Source organism: Delphinus delphis, chromosome 8, assembly GCF_949987515.2.
Source record: "Delphinus delphis chromosome 8, mDelDel1.2, whole genome shotgun sequence".
In the NCBI taxonomy this organism is placed as follows: Eukaryota; Metazoa; Chordata; class Mammalia; order Artiodactyla; family Delphinidae; genus Delphinus; species Delphinus delphis.
Genome location: NC_082690.1, coordinates 60761780 through 60778684, shown reverse-complemented (window position 1 = coordinate 60778684; position 16905 = coordinate 60761780). Strand labels below are relative to the sequence as shown.

The 16905-nt window shown below is 49.0% G+C and overlaps 1 protein-coding gene across 3 annotated transcripts in view; it reads right to left on the bottom strand.

Moving 5' to 3' along the window:
* The window catches only part of CLPB (ClpB family mitochondrial disaggregase), a 153490-nt gene that overhangs the window by 11844 nt on the left and 124741 nt on the right, over positions 1-16905 (bottom strand). For all 3 annotated transcript variants that reach the window (XM_060018328.1, XM_060018330.1, XM_060018329.1), the window contains 4 exons: positions 12831-12908; positions 11518-11573; positions 4442-4486; positions 3905-4066 (listed from right to left, as the gene is read on the bottom strand). In XM_060018328.1, coding sequence (XP_059874311.1) covers positions 3905-4066; positions 4442-4486; positions 11518-11573; positions 12831-12908 — 341 coding nt within the window. The remainder of the gene's footprint in view (positions 1-3904; positions 4067-4441; positions 4487-11517; positions 11574-12830; positions 12909-16905) is intronic.

The following is a 16905-nucleotide window of genomic DNA, read 5'->3' as shown; positions in this document are numbered from 1 at the left end:
CACCACCCCTACAAAGAAGCTGAGGCTCAGAGAGATTAAGTAATTTGTACAAGGTCTCACAGCTAGAATACAGTAGAGCTGAGGCTCTATTGAACTGTCTGACCCCAGAACCCATATCCTTCACTGTACACCAGGCTACTGGGGTCATACCAACAGTGTGGGATAAAATGAGGCCTCATGCAATTTTCTTTCCCTAAATAAAAATTTCTCAGAATTCTGCCAAATTCAGTTTGCATCCTTTGATCCTGACAGGAAACAAGCTACCGGGACAGGTGTGGGGAGAGGCAGACCTTCCTGGGAACTCATCTGGGTTGCAGGCAAAAGCATAACTCCTGCCAAGTTTGAGAACATGGCTTTGGGGAAAGGTCACTGACCTCAGCCTGTTGGCACCTGCCCAAGCCAGTGATGCTGGGCCCTGCCCCAGCCTCAGGTAACCAATCCTCCTCAAGTGTTCCCCTTTCCCTGGTGGCGAGGGCCTCACTCAAGGTCAGCCCTTGGTTCTAAAGCCAATGCAAAGACAGACCAGCCCTGGCCCTCAGAGGTAAAAAAGGAATGTGCATTAACTGAGTGCCTACTGTGTACTGGGCACAGTACCAAGTGCTTTTCTGCCTCACTTTACATGGGACCTTGGCACAGGCCTCATAAAGTGTTAGTTCCAAGGGGGTCTATTCAACAGGGCCCTCGAGATCCAAATCCTGGTCACTCTCCCGTCCCAGCCTTGGGAGGGACGAAGAGAAGGCAAGAGTGCAAGCAGATGTTCCTGAGCTTGGCCATTAGCTTCCTACTTCACCCCCTGCTTATGGGTTACAAAACGACAGAATCCACTAAGGGCAACTCTAGTTTTGGGGACCATGTCTGCGTGCATGTGTGATGTGCCCAAGTGCGTGCAGATGACCCTGTGTGTGTTCGCAGAGCTCATCCCTGAGGACTGAGCACACACACTGCTGTACTGGCCAGAGCAATAACCAGTGGCCATTTCTTTCAGAGAGATCAAAGCTCTGCTCATAACTGGGCCTGAGGATGGGTCCCAGGTGGGTGAGGGGAGCAGGTGCAGTGTATTACTGACCCAAAGGGTGACCTTCACACTGTTCACGTCTCCTTCTCCTCAGAGTCCCTGGCAAGAAAATGTGTCCCAAAGAGGGAGCTGTTGCTGTTCTGCCTCTCAGCAACGACTGGAGTGCACGCATCCTGGGTGGCGCGTGAATGCTCACCTCAGGGTTATAGGGGCTGCTTTCCCCCGTTTCTGTCCTTGAAGGGAGGAGCAGTGGGTGGGCTTCCTAGGACTTCTGCCCTGTGCTACAGACTCCGGGGTCAACAGAGAAGTGACCTGCATTAGCTCTGCTTGATGTTTTGGTGAGAGCATTAGGGCTTCTGCTTTTCTGGGTCCAAGCTTGGGAGGTCTGGGCTGGGTGGATATGGGGCGGGGGGCTTCCCTATTCCCCCAGACTGGATCAGGTGCCCTTATAACTCCTACTTATCCTAGCACACCACTCACCACAGTGGCTGGACTGCTCTTTGCTGCCTGTCTCCCCTCGCTCAGAAACACTGAGGCAGGGACTGTCTGTTCTCCCTCTGTCCTCTCTGCCCCGCACTGAACCACCTTCTCCTGGTTTGCCTCTTACTCTCTGGCAATTCTGCCTTTGACTCTTTTTGGAGAGGTTGCAAGGCTGTTCTTACCTCTCTTCTCTGCACACCATACTCTCACTAGGTCAGAGATCTCACCCCTTCCTGTGGCTTCTGGTACTCTCTCTGTGCTGAAGCATTCCTGAGTCTCTGCTTCCGGTGCAGGCCTCTCTTACACTCCACACCGCTCAAACTGATGAGCGACTTCTTGGACATACCCATCTGGCTGTGGCATTTCATTTTCAACAATTTCAAACCTTAGCTCCTTACCTTCCTCACCAATCTGTTGCTCATCTGGCTGTGGCATTTCATTATCAACTCCCCAAGGTAGTCAGTGGAGTGACAGCAGCAGTGGGTGGGGTGGACAGGGCTTACACACGGGAGTGGTAAGCATTTTCCAGGTGGGGTTGGTTGTATTTCAGTCAGCAGTTGCCTTCCCTCTTTCTGGACCAGGAACCTCTCCAGGGAAGTGAGAGGCCAACCAGGCTGCTGTGCTCACCTTCCCTAAGCCGGGCTCTCCCTTCCTGTGAATGCTTCATTCCAGATCTACTGTTCTCTTTTGGCCTTGGCTGCATGGTAGTTACTATTTTAGCTGCAGGCTCTGGAACTGGACTGCCTGGGTTCAAATCCTGGATTTCCTCTTCCCAACTGTGTGACCATGGGTGAATAAATCGTCTCACTTTACTTCAGTTTCTACATTTGTTACATGGAGTCAGTAATAATAACCATCTTCTGGGAACCAATCCTCCTTCTGGAAGGATTAAAGGAGTTCATACATGCAATAACAGTGCCCTGCACACAAAGTACAAAAATGTCAACTTTATCATATCTCCTTTCTGCTGTCTACTAGGTAGGGAGTTCCCAGAGGGCAGGTTTGGGTCTGGTCCACAGCTGTGTACCTGAATCCCACCAAGAGGCTAGAAGGCGGCAGCGGGGGTCGGGGTCGGGGTGGTCTCAGAGCACAGGTGCGGGAAACAGAATATGTGACCTTTGAAGGCTTGGCCTTCATTCCTCAGTGGGGGTGGGGGGTGGGTCTCGAGACAGGGAGCAGATGAGAGCCTAGGAAGAGAGCAATAAACTGGGGCAGGGGCAAGGATGCTGGGCCAGGTGGGACAGGCAGTGGGCAGCTGTGGGGACATTTGGATCTGGTTCTTCCTGGCTTGGTACCTGATGTGCTATTTGGTCCACGGGTATCCATTCCTGCATTTTGTTAGTGCACTTTGACATGGGCAGCAAACCTCTTTCCATTTTCCCAGGGCTGGAGGGAAAATGGGGCTGGACATTTTCCCTGGACTGGACTCCATCCGGCCATGTGCTGGCTAATATAGTCCCTGCATGGGAGCAGATGGGAGGCCTCATCCCCAGTTCTGCAGGACCCCTGGAAAAGGTGGATGGCAGCCCCTCCCACGATCATAAGCTCTCCCTCCGCTGCTCAAGATAAGGACTGGTACAGATGGGGAGAACTGGGGCTCTGGGACCAGATGTATCTGCAGCCCATTTCTGGCTCTTCCACACAGTAGCTCTGTGGCCTTGGGCAAGTCATTTATAACCTTGCTGAACCTCAGTTTCTTCATCTGTAACAAATGATTGGTACCTTGCCTGGCTATTGTGATGATTAGCAAGAACGTCTGTAAAGTCTTTAGCACAGGCCTATTACATAGACTGTGCTGAAAAAGAGGAAGTTGTTCTCATTTAGAGCTCATTTCACCAGTTAAGAGGGAGACTGTCCTTGCTTGCGACCAGCCTGGAGCTCCTCAGGAGAAGACGGTTCCATGAACCAGGGCACCACCATTCCATCATCATGGTCACCATCACAGACAGCAGCAACGTCCCTGGCGTTTTAAAGGACTGGTGAAAATGATGGCTGACATGGGGAGGAGCAGGAGCTGTCTGAGCCAGAAAGGTTCTTGGAGCTTATTGGATCCAGCCTCCTTGTTTGTCAAACGAGGTCCCTGATGCCGAGAGATGGGGCAGAGCTAGAACTAAAAATTCAGCTCTCTCTCTCTCTCCCCTGGCACCCCTGTCCCATTCTGTCTCTTTCGAAGGTAGTCTGGGCAGCCACAACATTTCAACTGTTGGGCAGTGCTGGTCTTCCTTGGGTGCCCAGTCTGGGCCCCGGTCCAGAGAGGGGGTGAAGCCACACCTGCTAAGTGACTGAACGTACACACAAGGAAGCAGCAACTTGAGGAATGATCAATTCTGGGCCCCTGGGTCCTGCTGTTCACAGCCCCCCATACCTACAGGTGTCCCCAACTCCATCCCGGCCCAAGCTGACTGGCACCTCATCAAACAGCTGCAGCATGATGGTGAGCACATCTGGATGGGCTTTGTCCACCTCATCGAAGAGCACCACAGCGTTGGGGCACTGCTTCAGCTTCTTGGTCAGCTGGCCACCCTCCTCATGGCCGATGTAGCCTGGTGGGGACCCAATAAATTTGGCCACCTGATGGAAGGAAGGAAATAAGTTAGGAAGGCCTTTCTATGCTTTTAGTTTCCAATATGGGACATGCAACGGTAAGATGGCTTTATATACTGTTAAGATTGCCTGTCTCAACAAGGACAATCAGGTTGTCTCTTTGGGTGGAAGGAATCCTGCTGTGATGGGAGAGCAGATGATCTTTTCTGTGTTTACTCTTCAGAGCAAATCGTATGCAAAACAGATCAGTGACCCTGCTGTGTACATATGCTCCCCGCAAAGGACAAATCCCAAGGCTGCTGGAATTATCTCAGGCCTAATCGACAAGTCACATCAAAATAGCCAGGCAGAGCCCTGTTGACAGGCTCTCCAAACCACACTTCACCAAGGACTCTCACTCACCTCATGCCGCTCCTGGAACTCAGACATGTCAAGCCTGATGAAACCCTGTGTGGAAACAAGCAGGAGTCCATTTGAAGAAGGCAGGGGGAAGGGTTAAGGAGGAGAGATCTCAAATATATTTCGGCTTTTAAGCCACACCAAGCCAAGATTTTCTATCCCATTTTCATGATATAGTTTTTTCTGGCTCCTTGCCTCCTTTTTCTGTCCACTCATCCCCCACGATTCCCTCATGCCCTACCTTAATAAACCCAAGTCGTGTTCCTGCCTTAAATCTGGCTTGGAATGTCTCTTTTTTCAGGCTTCTACTGGGTCTGATCACCACATCATCCACTCATCCCACATTTCCTGAGGGCATACTGTGTGTGCCAAGCACTGGAGCTATGTCTCTGGTCTCTAGCAGCACCTGAGTGGGGCAGGCTGACATGGACAAAGTCAGTCACCATCAGCGTGGGATCATGATGAGATGGAGGGGAGCAACAAGCACCCAGACAGCTCCATGGTGCCCTCAACCTTGCAAGTCTATGTGGGCACATGCCCCTTTTTCTTTTTTTTTAAGTATAGTTGATTTACAAAGTTGTGTTAGTTTCAGGTGTACAGCAAAGTGATTCAGTTATACATACACACACCCACATATATACATATATATATTCTTTTTCAGATTCTTTTCCATTATAGATTATTACAAGATATTGAATACAGTTCCCCGTGCTATAAGTAGGTCCTTATTACTTACCTTTTTTATATATAGTAGTGTGTATATGTTAATCCCAAACTACTAACTTATCCTCTCCCCCTTCTCCCTTTGCTAACCATGAGTTTGTTTTCTATGTCTGAGAGTCTATTTCTGTTTCATAAATAAGTTCATCTGTATCATTCTTTTAGTGTCCACATATAAGTGTACGATACAATATTTGTCTTTCTCTGTCTGACTTACTTCACTTAGTATGATAATCTCTAGGTCCATCCATGTTGCTGCAAATGGCATTATTTCATTCTTTTTTTATGGCTGAGTAGTATTCCATTGTATATATGTACCACATCTTCTTTATCCATTCGTCTGTCGATGGACATTTAGGTTGTTTCCATGTCCTGGCTATTGTAAATAGTGCTGCAATGATCACTGGGCTGCATGTATCTTTTCAAATTGGAGTTTTCGTCTTTTCTGGATATATGCCCAGGAGAGGGATTGCTGCGACATACGGTAACTCTATTTTTAGTTTTTTAAGGAACCTCCATACTGCTCTCCACAGTGGCTGCACCAATTTATTTTTATATTATTTATTAAAAAATTTTTTTATCACAGTTTTTTAAAAAAAATAAATTTATTTTATTTATTTTTTGGCTGCGTTGGGCCTTTGTTGCTGTGCGCAGGCTTTCTCTAGTTGCAGCGAGCAGGGGCTACTCTGTTGCGGTGTGCAGGTTTCTTATTGCAGTGGCTTCTCTTGTTGTGGAGCATGGGCTCTAGGCACGTGGGCTTCAGTAGTTGTGGCTCGTGGCCTCTAGAGTGCAGGCTAATTGTGGCACACGGGCCCAGGTGCTCCGCGGCATGTGGGATCTTCCCAGGCCAGGGATCGAACCCGTGTCCCCTGCATTGGCAGGCGGATTCTTAACCACTGTGCCACCAGGGAAGTCCCTACTTTTCTTTTTTTCGCGGTATGCGGGCCTTTCAGTGTTGTGGCCTCTCCCGTTGCGGAGCACAGGCTCCGGACGCGCAGGCTCAGCGGCCATGGCTCATGCGCCCAGCCGCTCCGTGGCATGTGGGATCTTCCCGGACCGGGGCACGAACCCGTGTCCCCTGCATTGGCAGGCAGACTCTCAACCACTGCGCCACCAGGGAAGCCCCCTGCTTTTCTTTTAAACTAATAAATCTTTCTCATTTATTTACATGTTTTCACTTAAGAGCTATCTAGAATGTAGCTTGCAGCCCTTCTCTCTCCATGGTTGGGCCTAGGGCTGATTTCCAGGGAACCGGCCCCCTGGGGTGAGGCCCGACCATAATTAGCCCCAGGGGAAGAGCACACCCTCTGGAGTGGGATTTGCGAGTTAAAACAAGCAGAATGCCCATGACTTTTCATGAAGAATTTAGGGATTTAGGGCATTATAAGGGCATTCAGAGGCCCTGTCTCTCCACCCAGATCAGGGTTCCCCAGAGACTCCTCAGGCTCCTCTCCTACTGGCACATGCTTCCAGCTAAGAGAATGCACCCACTGCCTATGCTTCTCCTGAGAGCTGGGGATGAGGGAGGGCGCGCCAAGACCCTGAGAGGGAGGTAGCTATGTCTGAAATCCAGGCTATACTCTAGTTCAGTTGCTGGCCAGAAATTCAGTCTGTGATGTATTCTATTTTTTTCTCTGTCCTGTCACTCTGTATGTGAGGTATAGGGTGGCAGAAAGAGCCCAAGGCTTGGCTTCCAGCCCCAGTTCTCCACTATCTGTGTGGCCTTGGCTGCTTTCCCTTTTGGAGCTGCAGTTTCTTCCTATATACTCAGGCCCTTATGCCCTCTCGCTGTTTCTCCTTTATGTCATGGCCTGAGGAGAGGACCTAATCCAAGAGGTTGGAAAGGCCTTGGAGAAGTTCTTAAGGTCATGAGGGTGTGTTATCAGAGGACATGGAGCATTAGCCAGCAAGCATCTTCAGAGGGACCCAGGCAGCTCGGCCAAGAGAAACACTGGCTTCAGGAAGTGTGGGAAGATAGACATGGGGAAGCTGGGAGTGCTGCCCAGAGGGAGCAATGAGCTGGAAGCCACGAGATGGGTATCTGGATAATAGGTGACACTCACTGGGCGCTTACTATGTGTCTGGCGATGTTCTAAATAAGCAAGCTATAAAGGGCTTAGAATGTGTGTAAGTCTATGAGATAAAAGTAGTAGTATCATTCCCACCTTACAGATGAGAAAACCGAGCCACAGATTAAAGTAACTTGCCCAAGGTCACTCAAGCTTGACAATCTGGCTCCAAGCCTTTGCTCTTAGCCACTCTAACCTCCTGCCTCATATTTCCCACTCCATCAATCAGCTGGGCTCTTGGCATCTTCATTTGAAGGGTTCTGAGCTTTGTGTCCAGAACCAGTGCCAATCAATGCCCCAAGATAACAGGGAGTACAGACTTCAGTGCTCACTTACGCTTATGTCAAATTACCTGGGTTCTTATCCTAGTCCTACTGATTTGCTGAGTAACTCTCAACAAATCTAAGGGCTTGATTTTCTTGGCTAGAATAATTTTGGTTTCAAATGATCTTACCTTAGGGTTATCTAGAAGTGAGGCAACAATAATAACAATTATATCTAACATGTACTGATTGCTTACTATGTGCCAAGAATGGTGTTTAGCATTTTATATCATTATCTCACTTAACCTTCATAACAATCCAATGAGACAGGCACCATTACTGAATCCATTTTACAGATGAGAAAACTGATGTAAACAGAGATCTCAGCCAACTCCACAGAGTAGTTTAGCATTGGACCCAGAGCCCTGCTCTTGATCCCTTCATCATACTGCCACTATAACTGCAGTCGTTAGGGCTTCACCATCCTACTTCAGGATGAAATCACGGAATGCCATTAAGGTTTCTTCTCAAGGATTATTAACCCTAATAATGGGAGTTAACAAAGCTGCTCAATTTGGGAGAAATAGTAGAGGTTAATGAGAGAAAAATAATAAGCTCACAAGTCTGGTAAACAAATTATAGGACTTCCCTGGTGGCGCAGTGGTTAAGAATCCACCTGCCAAGGCAGGGGACACAGGTTTGAGCCCTGGTCTGGGAAGATCTCACATGCCATGGAGCAACTGAGCCCATATGCCACAACTACTGAGCCTTCGAGCCACAACTACTGAGCCCGTGTGCCACAACTACTGAAGCCCGCGTGCCTAGAGCCCATGCTCCGCAACAAGAGAAGCCACCGCAATGAGAAGCCCGCACACTGCAACGAAGAGTAGCCCCCGCACGCAGCAATGAAGACCCAACACAGCCAAACATAAATAAATTAATAATAAAAAAGAAATTATGAAAATGTGCAAACAAGTCCTTGAGAGGCAGCCAGGTCTGGAGGTATTGTGACTCTTTACAAATGAGGAAACTAAGGATCAGAGAGCCAGAACTTGAATTCAAGTCACCAACTCCCAGGTCAGTGCTCAGTCCTCCTTTACACTGGGCCCTGTACATGACACTTCCCACACATCACTCCGTGGGTCCTGGTGATGTCAGGTACCCTGGTTAGACAGCTTACAGTCCAGAACCCTCAGATTTTGTTTTATTTTTCAATTTTATTTATTTATTTATTTATTTTTGGCTGCGTTGGGTCTTCCCTGCTGCGTGCATGCTTTCTCTAGTTGCCGTGAGCGGGGGCTACTCTTGGTTGCGGTACGTGGGCTTCTCATTGCGGTGGCTTCTCTTGTTGCGGAGCACAGGCTCCAGGCACGTGGGCTTCCGTAGTTGTGGCTCGTGGGCTCCAGAGTGCAGGACCAGTAGTTGTGGCGCACGGGCGTCGCTGCTCTGCAGCGTGTGGGAACCTCCCGGACCAGGGCTTGAACCCTTGTCTCCTGCATTGGCAGGCGGATCCCCAACCACTGTGCCACCAGGGAAGTCCAGAACCCTAAGATTTTGAAGGCAGGTTTCAAACATGCCTGTTACATGTCCAGAGAATGTCTATGCTAGACACAGATGCTGTAATGAGTTGGTCCTCAGGGCTGGTGAAGGTAGAAGTTTTATAGAAGCAACAATTATGATTTAAAAATAAAATACATGGTTATATTGGGCTTCTCATGCCTCTCATCTCCCTATGTGACATGGGGACAAATGGACAAGTTTATAATCTAGCCTCCTCCTGTGGCTGAGAACAACAGTTCTGAGAGAAGAGTTGAGAGACTGGATTCTGATTTTACTTCTTCCCCTAACAGGTGACTCTGGATGCTTAACGCTGTAGGGTCTCAGTTCTCTCATCTAAAAAGTGGGTCTAATTTAGCATTTATGCTATCTTCCTTATAGGATCAAATAAGACAATGGATGGGAGTACTGCTGTGGAAAGTACAGAGTGATGAATAAATATAAGACAAGGGATCAGGCACTTACTGGGTGCTAGAACCTGTGTTCTCTGTGATTCATAGTATCTCACTTGATGCTCACGACAACCTTAGACACAGGACTGATTAGCTTCACTTTGAGGCAAGAGCTGAAACTTAAGAGGGGTAAAGCAACCCGTCTAGGACCAGCAGAACCTGTGCCAAGGAATGGCTGACTCCAGAGCCTGGATCACCCAGGCCACTGACTCCAAGTGGTGACGGTGTTAACTCCGTCTCCTAGGTGAGGCATGTACTGAAGGATGCCATCATCAGCTTTCAGGACACACTGCACTGATGGAAATCTGCCTCTTGTTTAGATGCTCCAACTGAAAAATGACCTGCATCATCAGTCTTTTATCAAGCCCCTTCTCCTTTCTACACCAGCAAGTCAGCAGATACCTTCCTTCTACTTCCACTGTGTATGAAGACATATTAAGACAGCTTGGATAAGGAGATTATGATTTGTAATTAAATATTAACCTTTCTGACAGTATTAAAATTAAACCACTCGGAATTCTTCATCCCTAATCAGGTGGTTCCTGCCCATAACTGCATCTTCCCTAATAGTCTTGCTAGTTTATGGCCCTTTCCAGAGTGCTAATTGTTTCAATCGCTGCCAACCTGATGAATTGTCTTAAAAACGCTATTTCGGTTGGAGCATATTAGCATGCCATGCGCTGCTTCTTGCCTGCCTGCCTGCCTGCCTGTTGAGTGGGTCTGCTCTAGTTTTGGTTGAGACAGCTCACAGACAGCTACTGGCCGAGTCAGTAGAAGGGGGCTATGAATGCAGCTCAGAAGGACACAGCCTGAGCTACCTTGTTTCTGTGGCTGCCAGGCCCTCAGGGAGGTGGTGAAGGGGGAGCTAGGCAAAAGCAGGAAAGGAGGTGGCCAGGACTCTGTTGCTGGCAGTTTGGCTGGCGGAGGCCTGGGCAATTCCTCATCACCTCAGCTGGGGAGGCTTTCCACAGAAAGTAGACAAGGGCATCCAGGGTCATGGGCAACCTGTGATGCCTCCACACTGGGAAGGCCAGTAGGAAGAAGAATGTGTGGCTTTAAGTTGAAATGTTTCTGCAATCTCCAAGGACTGCTCTGACATTTCTGTCTGTGTGAAAGTATTTCCTGTCAGTCTAGAAAGTCAAACTGAGCAGGCCTTGGAAAGCCAGAGTCTGAATAAGGGGATGGGCACAGCCCTGTCCTATGGAGAATCCAGGCCTCTGGGTCATGGGAAAAAGGAGACTGACCACCTCATAGCTTAGGGCATTAAGAAATCATGTTTAAAAGCTCATGTAGAATGGGGCTTCCCTGGTGGCGCAGTGGTTGAGAGTCCGCATGCCGATGTGGGGGACGCGGGTTTGTGTCCCGGTCCGGGAGGATCCCACATGCCGCGGAGCGGCTGGGCCCATGAGCCATGGCTGCTGGGCCTGCGCGTCCGGAGCCTGTGCTCCACAACGGGAGAGGCCCCAGCAGTGAGAGGGCCGCATACCGCAAAAAAAAAAAAAAAAAGCTCATGTAGAAAAGCAAATCCTCTTATTTCTACTTTTCTCCTACAGGTCTGAGACTCCCTCTAGCATGGCCTTGATGGCACTGGACAGTAGTGATATGTTTCTAAAGCTGTCTCCCCCTCAAGACTGAGCTCCTCAGGGCAGGGGAGTGTCTTAATGAACGCTGTATTATCAGGATCTAGTACAATACCCGGCACAGAGTAGATGCTTAGAAATGTTGTATAAATGAATCTCACTGGGTTCTCCCAAGTGCCTCAAGAGTCAGGCAGGGCAAGGATTATTCATCCTATTTCACAGATGAAGAAATTGAGGCACAAAGAGGTTGAATAACTTGCCCAAATTCCTGGAGCAATTGGTGGCCAAGTTGGGGCCATAGCTGAGGCCTGCTTCCTGGGCCAGGGCCCATCTTTTTGATTGGCTATTGCCAGATTCAGGGAGCCTAGGATTTTTTGGGCTAGCAGGAGTGGTGAGCTCTCCATGGCCTGCCAATTGGGCGTAGATCCCAGCCCTTACCTTTTTGGCATCTTTGTGCATATATTTGGCTGTCTGCTTGGCCAGTTCTGTTTTTCCTAATAAGAAGGAAAAGAGAAGTGTTGGGTTAGGACCAGATGACTATCTCCTGTGATGGAAGCATATAAGAATTGCATGGATGCTGGAAATAATGTATGTTATGGATGGGAATGTTGAGGCTCAGAGAGGGTCAGTGACTCTCTCAAAGTCACCAAGGGAATTAATGGTAAAACTGGGACCAGAATCAAAGTCTGCATTGCATCTTGATTTTTTGTGGATGGGGATTGAAGCCTTTTCTCTACAGCAGCATCCTAAGAGTGAGAGGTTGACTCTTACAATCCAGAGCCATCCTGTCCTTTGAAGCCCAGCATAAACCTTGCCTGTCCTAGGAGCACCCTGACTTCCTGGCTCACTGCACTGTATCTCTCTGGACACCCACGGTCTTGCCATCCAGCCAGGCCCTGGAGCCACAGGCCAAATAGAGGCTGGGAGAGGATAAAAAGCACCTCTCCTTGGCTTCACAGCCTTGCTTTGCAACATAAAGAAGGAATGATAATACCAAAGTGGTGGCTCTGAAGGGCCATTTGGCATGATGGTCAAGGCTTTGGAAGTCACTATCTGGTATGGGTCAAGTTCTATAGTATCATGTGAGGTAACGTTAACCCTTTGGGACCCTACATCTGAGGGAGCACCCATGAAGATGCTGAGAGGGGAAGAGGAGGCAACAGATGCATGAAATTCCCTATCAAGACAATGGGAGAGAGAAAAACAAAAAGACAACGGGAGGTGGTGGTGGTGTGGTGGTGGCAGTGGGAAGTATCTGTGAGGGCAGAGAGTGAGGGGGTGAGAATGCCTCAGATAACCCAGCCCAAATGGCTATAAAAATCCCCGACCCATTTCACTGCAACCAATTTTGCTATGCACTTAGCACTGTGCTGGCCATCAGGGGCTTTCTTTAGCTTCCTAGAGGGTTATGTCCCAGGCTACACTAGATAAGGCTGGTGCACTGGGCAGTGGAGGTGGTTCAGTTCCTAAAGGGCAGCCTCTGGGGTTGCAGAGTGGCTGGACCAGGACTCACAGGACCCCAAGGGCCTGGCCTTCCAGGTGAAGTAGGTCCTGCACCACAGCTTCCAGAGAGAGGGGCATAATTCCAGCTGTTCCTAATGTGACAGATGATCCTCTTGCTGGCTCTGTAATTTGGAGGAAGTTGTTCTGGGAGCTAGATTTGAATGAGAGGTGGGTCGTGTGACTCTGGCCCATAGCAGCTGGGGCTCCCCCAGCTCTCCTTCCCCACAGGCTGATCTACTTCCAGTTACCTATTCCAGATGATCCCAGGAAGAGGAAGACCAGAGGGTGTTCTTCGTCGTACCAGCCATTCTCCTTCCTCCGGATCGCTATGGCCAAACACATAAGACGGGAGGACAGGGAGGGAGGCAGATAAATCAATGACACAAAAGGCAGGATAATTATCACTAAGTATACAATATGTTTTACTGCTCTGCGCCCACTCAAAGTCCTCACTACCATTAGTGCTGCCTAATCTGATTAGCTGGCAAGGCCCCTAGAGACACCTAATCAGGTTAGCATGGATTTGGAAAGCTGCCCAGAGCAGATTTCGGATAAAGTTTTCCAGGATGAGCACTCAGCGTTGCCAAGGAAACTGAAAGGCGGGTGGATGGTGAATGGAGGTGAAGGGGGTGGGGGGCTGGTGAAGGAGAATTCGAGAGGAACTTTAGCTCTCCACTGGTAACCCATCTACTCACCACTGGCAGGAGTCTGAGCCTGCCCCTATGCAAATGGGAGAGGCAGAAGCCCATGGCAGGCCCTTGGGGATCTGGGGTGTGAGCTCTGAACTCTTTCCCATTTGAGGGAACTAAGGTCTCATCTGCCGTTAGGAAATACAGCCAAATGCACTTTCTGGAAGCCAATGAAGGGTAGTGTGGAGCTCAGGGCATGGAAGGGTGAGCCACCTGGTTAGCACCTCCACCAACATGGCCTCCACTGGGCAGAGGTAGGGGAACGGGAATAAACACGTACTAGGTTCCCCAGGGCTCAGCTCTGCTAGAGTGAGTGCTAACCTGTCCTCTTCAAGGGTTCTATGTGCAAGATGAGGAAATTAAGTGCCCAACCACAGAGTGGGAGAGTCAGGCTCAGAAGCATCACTCAAGTATAAGAGTAGGAACAGAATGAGGCAGAACAATCAGAAGAATCATTTATTAAACATGCTATCTGCTAGGCCCAATGGAAAAATCGCCAACATTTTATTACTCAAGATCCATACCCTGAGTGGAAAATATTATTTTCAACTCCATCATACTGAACAGGAAACTGAAACAAGAGATAAAGAGATCTGCCCAAGTCACACAACTAGTAGATTACCAGCTGACTGGTGGAGATGTTAGAGTTGCATCTCTAAACCTGTCTTCTTTTTTTGCCACATATGGTTACTTACAAAAGCTAGTATCAATTTGGGTTGCCATAAACGGAAACACGGCCGTCAGAAGAAGGAAGGGGAGAGACCATTGTGCAATGTCAAGGTCATCCTGCAGATGGAACAGCATATATGGTCTGGTCCCCAGAGCGTTAAGGGGAGATGAGCAAAAGGATATATGTCAGAGGACAAGGCATGGAAACCAAGTCAATGGAGGAAGAGTTGACAGTCTTAGGGAAGCATCGTCCATTCTTGAGGTGCAAAGATCCTGAATGCTGTACTGTGTGGTATAATCTGTGTGGCTGGGTTTCAAAGAAGCGGCTGGAGAGATCAGGGAAGGCTTTTGGAAGAAGTGGGACTGATGACAGATCACAGAGACTGGGTGGGATCTGGAGGGGGCAAATGCAGCAGCATGACAGAGGTGGAGAGACAGGAATGAACATGAGTACTTGTGGGTGGGATCAGATCAAAGAGGTCTCGAATCCCTGTCTTAGGAGCTCAGGTCCACACTGTGGACTTTGTCACCTCAATCTCTAATGCTTCTACCTAAGATACTTTCTAGTTCTGGCCTCAGCAGAAAAAAAAAAACTGTGCAACCTCATGGACACCAGACTAGCCACTCTGCCTGCTTGGGAGATACTCCCTGAGACTCCTGAGAGGGGCCTGAGAAAACACTGTCTAACCTCTCCCTTGGGCTAGGTCTCAGATCATCTCTAAACTGACTGGCTTGGTCCTCTGGAAGGCCTGGCCATGATGGGAATCCACAGACCTCATAGGTATCTGAAGGCTGGGGATGAAGACGGAGAAGTCCCAGCCTGGTGAGAGGGAGCCCCCAGTGTCCTGACAGAAACAAGACCCTGTGGGTGGGGGTATTTGGGGAGGTGGAGATACTGTAAAATGGCAAAGGCTAGACTTCTGTGAACATTATGTGTGGATGTGTGTTGAGGCAAGGGTGACAGAAGGGGTTATATGAAAGGAGTCACACTCTTCCAAAAGTTGGCTAAGTTGAGAATCTAGGCTGGAAAGAAGCTGAGCAAAAACTGGATTCAGGCTTCATGGGGGTATTTGGGGAGGCAAAAGTATCCAGGCATCACTCGGACAGGTGGCCTGGGGAACCAGGGTTCCCCAGGTGTCATGAACCTGAGGTTCTGATCTTGACTTCTCTTTCAGGAAGCTTCCCAGCCCACCAAGAGCTGCATGCCTCTGGGCTATGCAGTTCAAAAACACCATGGAGAATGCGGAATTGGATTACGCCAGGGGCCATCTTTTCCCCCTTCTTTTCTAATAATGCACCTGGGAGAGAGCTCTTTATAATGCCAAGCAGACTCCACTGCACAGCTGTCCCTGGTCAATTCTGCCAGACCCAGGGCATGAGTCTGGGGTGGGCTTGATCTGGGCTCCCCGTGAAACAGGCAAAATGCCAACCATTAAACAATTACAACTCTGGATATTTCTAATAATATCTGAAGAGAAAAATGGCCAAGCAGATGGCGTCCGACAGAATGAAAAATGGAAGCAGCTACGAAAGACCGGGGAAGGCGGGCCCTGGGGTGTGTGGTTGGCAGGGTGGCTGAGGACCAAGGCTGGGTGCCTCAGGGTTCTGTCAGGCTGGGGCAGAGGCTGGGACAGACAGAGACCTGGATAGGCCCATTTGGGATGTGGCCACAGGTATTGGTGCTCTGTGGACAAGCAAATGCAGCAACTTCCTCTGCTAGCACTTCAGAGTCTGTAAAGAACTTCTGTAGACATAACTTCATTTGAGGCTGGTTATGAACCCATGAGGTTGGCAGGGCAGGTAACCTGATTCCCATTTTACAGACGAGGAAATATATATAAAGAAGTTAGGTGACCTGCTCAAGACTACACAGGTAAATAAATGAACCTGGGCTTTAACCCTGGCTCTGGCTAGCTCCTGAGCATGAACTGGTGCTTCAGGAGTTTAGAGAAAGGAGTTGGCTCTCCCCTACCACAACATCTCCTCATTCCCTCGCCTCACCTGGAAAGCCACCGCACTGCAGTCTTCCAGTCTGGCTGGCTCAGCCATTCCATACATGGTCTCAGGAGCCCCTGCCCCTGACCATATCCTGACCACAGCTCTCTGGGCTTGAGATGGTGTCAGGTTCCCTGAGCAGGCAGCTCAGCCCCTTCTCTGGCCAGTCCCATCTCTGAAAGCTCCAACAGGTTTGGCAGCCTCTCCACATGCTGAGCCAGCTCCAGGGCCTCCTTGCTGGGTTCTTCCCCTTACCAGAACGTCTTCTCCTGACCATGTCAACCACTACCAGACCATCCTAAGTCTCACCTGCAACAACTCTTTCCTGTTTATTCCACCACATCACATCTGCTCCATTAACTCCTATGTTCATCTATGGGGCAGTATGATGGAGAGGGCAGGAGTTACAGGACCTAGTTTGGAGTCCTGGCTCTGCCACTTATTAGTTGATTGACTTTGAGTAAAACACTTACTGATTTAGAGGTTTGGTTTCTTCATCTATAAAATGGGAAGAGCCATACATGCTCAGTCAGCCCCACATGAAGATTAAAATGAGTTAATGGCTATAGTATAGTACAGTTAATGGCTATAAGTTGCAAAGAATGGAATAATAATAAAAATAATGGTAGTCATAGCAGCAGTAGTGGCAGCTGCCATTAGCTTTGCTATTTTACAGATCTCTCTTTCATCCTTACAATAATTCAGAGAAGTAGACATTACCTCCATTTTACAGAAGAAGAGACTGAGGCTCAAAGGGGGGCAGTGGAACAGGTTTCATCTGTCTCTGCCCTCGTATCAGGGGGAGGGTGTGCCTCAACCTGTATATTCCGTGGGTGCATGTGCTAGGCATTCTACTTCCTGAGGGACTCTTGCCCATCACTGGTTTAATGTGTGCTGACTAAATGAATGAATTCTTGGTTTTTCTGGAATCACAAGGGGAAAAGAACAGACACTTCAACTCCCATTTTAC